Source organism: Mesoplodon densirostris, chromosome 1 (assembly GCF_025265405.1).
Source record: "Mesoplodon densirostris isolate mMesDen1 chromosome 1, mMesDen1 primary haplotype, whole genome shotgun sequence".
Classification (NCBI taxonomy): Eukaryota; Metazoa; Chordata; class Mammalia; order Artiodactyla; family Ziphiidae; genus Mesoplodon; species Mesoplodon densirostris.
Window position 1 is genome coordinate 210,176,503 of NC_082661.1, and position 5,530 is coordinate 210,182,032.

Sequence of the window (5,530 nt, forward strand, 5' to 3'; positions counted from 1 at the left end):
AGGGGCTCAGTTAATTAGCAGAAGAGCCAAAACTAGAGCACAGACTCCCCGTTGCAGGTTCCTGCCCCCTCTCTGCACTCCCATGACTCCTGAGTTATGATCCATGGACACAGACAGCCAGAAGACTGGGCCAGTCATAGACATTGACCTTTCCTTTACACTTCTGTATTCCGTTTTTCATAAGTTCCTTTTTCTTCTGCTCTATTCCTCCTATATCTGAGGTCTACTTTCCAAGCTAAAGCAATTCCTCCATCTGAATACTGTTCACTAACAGAACTAGACCCAGCTGCCCAAGAATTCTCATCGAAGAACACCCTTGCTTCCCTTCGTGACCACCAGGTCGGTGCCAAGCACAATTTTGCATGAAAGTACAAAATGTATACACTTTCCTAAATGTGGTAAGACCCAGGAGTAAAACCCACCTTCATTAAAATTGCAGGGCTATTTTCATCTCCTTTCTGGCACAAGCAGAGAATTGCAGGAGCCACAAAAATAAACTTAAGAGAGGCAGATTTAATTTCACATGTGTATTTAAAATCTGATAGACTCAGCTATGGGCAATGGAGAATCTAAATCTGAATGGGACTCAGCTCCTATGTCAGGGAGCTGATTGTCTCATGGAGGATTCAGTTGTATAACCAGAGCAGACCCAGTGAATGGGCTACCAGAGTTTTCAACTAAGGAGGATGGGGTCAGAACGGAAGCTCTTCCTTGGGGGTATTGCGGTGGGCTTCACGGAAGAGGTGGCCACCCTGATGCAGGTGATATTGACAGAGTAGGGTGGGTGGGGTGCATTCTAACTAAGAATACAGCTTAAGGAAAATTACCTGACCGAAAAAAATGAAATGTATATGAGGAAAAATCAGCTATGGTTTGGAATGTACCTTAAGTCCAACAAGGAATTGAACAGAACTGATCATTGGCCAGAATCTTCTCAAGTCCTTCAGAGGTCAGAAGACGAACAAAGCATTTTAACAGGGAGTCTCTTAAACTTAAGAGATGGGTGCCTCTGACCTCAGCCTCCCACGTGAGAGCAAAGGCTCTCAAGCTCTAACTTGCACATAAGTCACCTAGAGATTTTATGAAAAAGTAGACTACTGTTCAGTAGGTCTGGGTGGGACCTGAGATTCTGCATTTCTAAGAAGCTTCCAGGTGACGACCATGGTCTAGAAGACGAGCCCAGCCACAGATGTGACGCTTGCAGGCCCCAGGGGGCCAAGCTCATCTGTGTGCAGCAGGGGAGGTGGGAGCTTGGCTACGTGGCTGGGCGTCCACGTTCCGTCCCGTAAGCAAGGCCCTACAGGACACGGGGCAGACCCAGAGCTGGAGGGCAGGGCCTCAGCCTCCAGCACAGCGCAGTCTTGCCTCAGGTCCTAACGTGTCAGGAGTGGGTGGATTAAGGTTTAAGAAAATATTTTATATGTTTAGAAGAGTTGAGAGTCATTCTTATTTTTTTAGGGAAGAAATTGTATTTAATTAGATTAATTAATTCATCATTTTAAGTTGAAGTATAGTTGATTTACAATGTTGTGTTAGTTTTAGGTGTACAGCACAGTGATTCATATATATATATTCTTCTTCAGATTCTTTTCCATTATAGGTTATTACAAAATATTGAGTATAGTTCCCTGTGCTATAGAGTAGGTCCTTAGTGGTTATGAGAGTCACTCTTTAAGCATCAGAATCTTGGAGTGTACAGTGAAGGGAGGCCGAGTGGCTCCGCGAGCTCCTCTCTCTCCACTTTCCCATAGAGAAGCCCTGACTGGCCGCTGAGGGCGAGCCACACACACGCCCTCGCGCCCGGCGAACCCGCGCGGTCAGTATCATAGGACACAGTCTTTGCCGCAGTTCATCTTCCTCCCTGTGTACTTTCCGTTTGCCTTCCTGGAATTCTGCTGCATCACAGAAGCTGGAAGTTCCGATGTTCCATTGAACTCACGATGGAAAGTCTTGACTTGACCGGTCAGAGTAATGAAAGGCAGTCATAGAAATAAAGATTATTCCGCAGAAGGAGAAGGAGCTGGAAAACGACCAAAACGAAAGTGCCTTCAGTGGCATCCATTGCTAGCAAAGAAACTTCTTGACTTTTCAGAAGAGGAAGAAGAGGAAGACCAAGAGGAGGATATTGATAAGGTTCAACTTCTTGGGGCCGCGGGTCTAGAGCAAGATGGTGAAACTGAAGATGATGAATCACCAGAACAGCGAGCCCGGAGACCAATGAATGCATTTCTCTTATTTTGCAAACGTCATCGCTCTCTTGTACGTCAGGAACACAGGAACAGGCTTGATAACCGAGGTGCTACCAAGATACTAGCTGATTGGTGGGCTGTTCTCGATCCAAAGGAAAAGCAGAAATACACAGACATGGCCAAGGAGTATAAACATGCATTTATGAAAGCAAATCCTGGCTACAAATGGTGTGCTACCACAAACAAGCCTGTGAAATCCCCAACATCCACTGTCAATCCACGGGAGAAACTGTGGGCCTTCCCATCTGACTCTTCAAGAGCCTTGCCAAGCCCCAAGAAAACAAAGCCTGAAGAAATGCCTCAGCTTAACTTTGGGATGGCTGATCCTACTCAAATGGGAGGCCTGAGCATGCTGCTTTTAGCTGGAGAACATGTTCTTGGTACACCAGAGATATCCTCTGGCACTTGCAGGCCTGATGTTTCAGAATCCTCTGAATTGCGTCAGGAGTCACCATTATTTCAGTTTGCCGAGATATCTTCAGGTACCTCCCACCCTGATGTTCCGTCAAAACAATGTCAAGCATCAGCCTTGTTTCAGTTTGCAGAGATCTGTTCGAAGACTTCACAGTTGGGCGGTGCTGAACCTGTAAAACGCTGTGGAGAGTCTGCACTCTTTCAACTGGCAGAGATGTGCCTGGCATCAGAGGGGGTGAAAATGGAAGAATCAAAGCTAATAAAATCCAAAGAATCAGATGGCGGAAGAATTCAAGAACTGGAGAAGGGCAAGGAAGAAAGAGAAATGAAAATGGAGAAAATAGATGAAGCCAGGTTCCAGAAAGAAGCAGAATTTGAAAAATCAGCTAAGGAAAATGTAAGAGATTCTAAGGAATTAAGAAATTTTGAGGAGCTGCGAATGGATGATATAATGGGTATAAAAATGGAAGCTCCTAAAGCAATTAAAAAGGAAGAATTAGAGGAAGATCAAAAATGTAGTCACTTCCCTGATTTTTCTTACTCTGGCAGTAGCAAGATAATAATAAGCGATGTTCCCAGTAGGAAGGATCACATGTGCCATCCTCATGGCATTAGGATCATCGAGATTCCCACAGCGTTAAGCAAACCAGAAAAGCTAAAAAAGGAAAAGAAGAAAACCAAAATGGATCGACAGGGAAATGATAAATCCACACCCAAGAAGACTTGCAAAAAGAGGCAGTCCTCGGAATCTGATATCGAGAGTGTCATGTACACCATTGAAGCTGTTGCAAAGGGAGACTGGGGCATCGAGAAGCTTGGAGATACCCCTCGCAAGCAGGTGCATACATCCTCGAGTGGCAAGGGAAGCATTTTGGATGCCAAGCCACCAAAGAAGAAAGTGAAATCAAGAGAGAAGAAAATGTCAAAGGAGAGATCCTCAGACACCACCCAAGAGTCAAGACCTCAAGATTTTATCAGTATTTCTGCCAGCAAGAACATTTCTGGTGAGGTCCCAGAGGGTATAAAAGCAGAACCTTTGACCCCTACGGAGGATGCATTACCACCCAGTCTATCGGGACAGGCCAAGCCTGAGGACAGTGAGTGTCACAGAAAAATAGAGACTTGTGGCTCCCGGAAATCTGAGAGGTCTTGCAAAGGTGCTCTTTATAAAACCCTGGTGTCTGAGGGTATGCTCACCTCTCTGCGAGCTAATGTTGGCAGAGGGAAACGAAGGTCAGGAAAAGGAAAGTCCTCTGATCATGAAGAGTGTTGGCATGAAGAAAGCTGGACATTTCACCAGAGTGGGACCAGTGGAAGCAAGAAGTTCAAGAAGACAAAGCCAAAGGAAGACTCTCTCCTTGGCTCAGCAAAGCTGGATGAAGAATCTGAAAAGAAATTCAACAGCCTCCCTCAGTATAGTCCTGTTACATTTGACCAGAAATGTGTACCTGTCCCAAGAAAAAAGAAGAAGACCGGACATATGTCCCCAGAACCGACCCAAACCAGCAAAGGTCCTTTCCAGTCTCAGAAAAAGAACTTATTCCACAAAATTGTCAGCAAATACAAGCACAAAAAGGAGAAGCCTAATGTTCCGGAAAAAGGAAGTGGGGATAAATGGTCAAACAGGCAACTCTTCTTGGCTGCCATTCACCCTACAGAAGCCATATTTTCAGAAGACAGAAACACCACAGAGCCTGCTTATAAGGTTACAAATGCCCCATCCATTCCCAACACTCCAGAGCCAACAAGGGCGCAAGAACCCTTGGTGGGCAGTCAAAAGAGAAAAGCAAGGAAAACCAAGATCACACACCTTGTCAGGACAGCAGATGGCCGGGTATCACCAGCAGGAGGTACTTTGGATGACAAACCAAAGGAACACCTGCAGAGGAGTCTTGTTAAGGTGACCGAGACAGGCTGCAATGACGCATGCTCACACAACCAAGAGGCCACGGAGACGCGGAGCAGCACCCCGGAGATGCCCGCCGTGTCTGCGTTCTTCAGCCTCGCTGTGCCGGCCGAAGTGGCTGCCATGGAAAATGCATAGAAGTCAGAGATCAACTCCGCTCCCCCATGATGGACAGCCAAAAGAAATGCCCCCGACTCCTGTACTTATTTCTTGCGCTGACCAGTGAAGCGCCCTTTAATTGTAAAACATTGTGCTTTACCTACTACCCTAGCCTTGTCTTTATTGAGAGATGCTAGTGAGTCCATGTGGTGGCAGATAGAGACAGCAAACAAGTGCTTGTTGCCCTACACGGCCCAGATTCACTTGAAGCAGAAGTTGGCACCCTGGGCCAGTTTGTTCTTTCAGAACCCAGAGTCTTTGAGGGTGATGTTGTCTGTCTGATAATGAGCAGAAATGGGATGATCCTAGAGCTTTGCTTTCTATGGAAGGCTTTTGATGGTAATAGGTGGTAACTTGGTAAAAGGCTGCCTTTACTGTAGCTCATCCAGCATCTCTTTTACCAACCAGAGAGTGTGAAACTAGTTTCATATATTACCTAGTTATTCTTTCAAAACAAAAACCAAAAGCAAAAAAACAAAAACTGACACACTGCACTAGTTATTATTAGATATTCTTAGTCTTTTTTGTACATGGAGGTTTATGTTCTAAGATGGTTTATATAATAGGCTATACCTACATTTACATTGTAGAATAATATTAAAAAGCCTCTTCCAGAGACTCCCAAACAGCACGGGCAGGCAGATGTACCGCTGTTAGCGGTGTATGCTCGGCCTTGTGGTCCATATATTCTGCACTTTTATATTTGCCACCAGAGTGGTAGTTTGCTGGCACAAAGAGAAAGAGAGAGAAGAAGAAAAATTACAGTTCTTACAAGCAGAATTTTTTTCTTAGCCTTGAGTGA

At 45.3% G+C, this 5,530-nt stretch overlaps 1 protein-coding gene across 1 annotated transcript; it reads left to right on the forward strand.

The window, feature by feature from the left end:
* The first annotated feature begins 1,971 nt into the window (after positions 1–1,971).
* Positions 1,972–4,865, forward strand: LOC132486963 (uncharacterized). The gene is given in 3 exon segments (XM_060094505.1): positions 1,972–2,898; positions 3,887–4,698; positions 4,700–4,865. Coding segments are annotated over 3 exon segments (1,905 nt in total).
* The last annotated feature ends 665 nt before the right edge of the window (positions 4,866–5,530 follow it).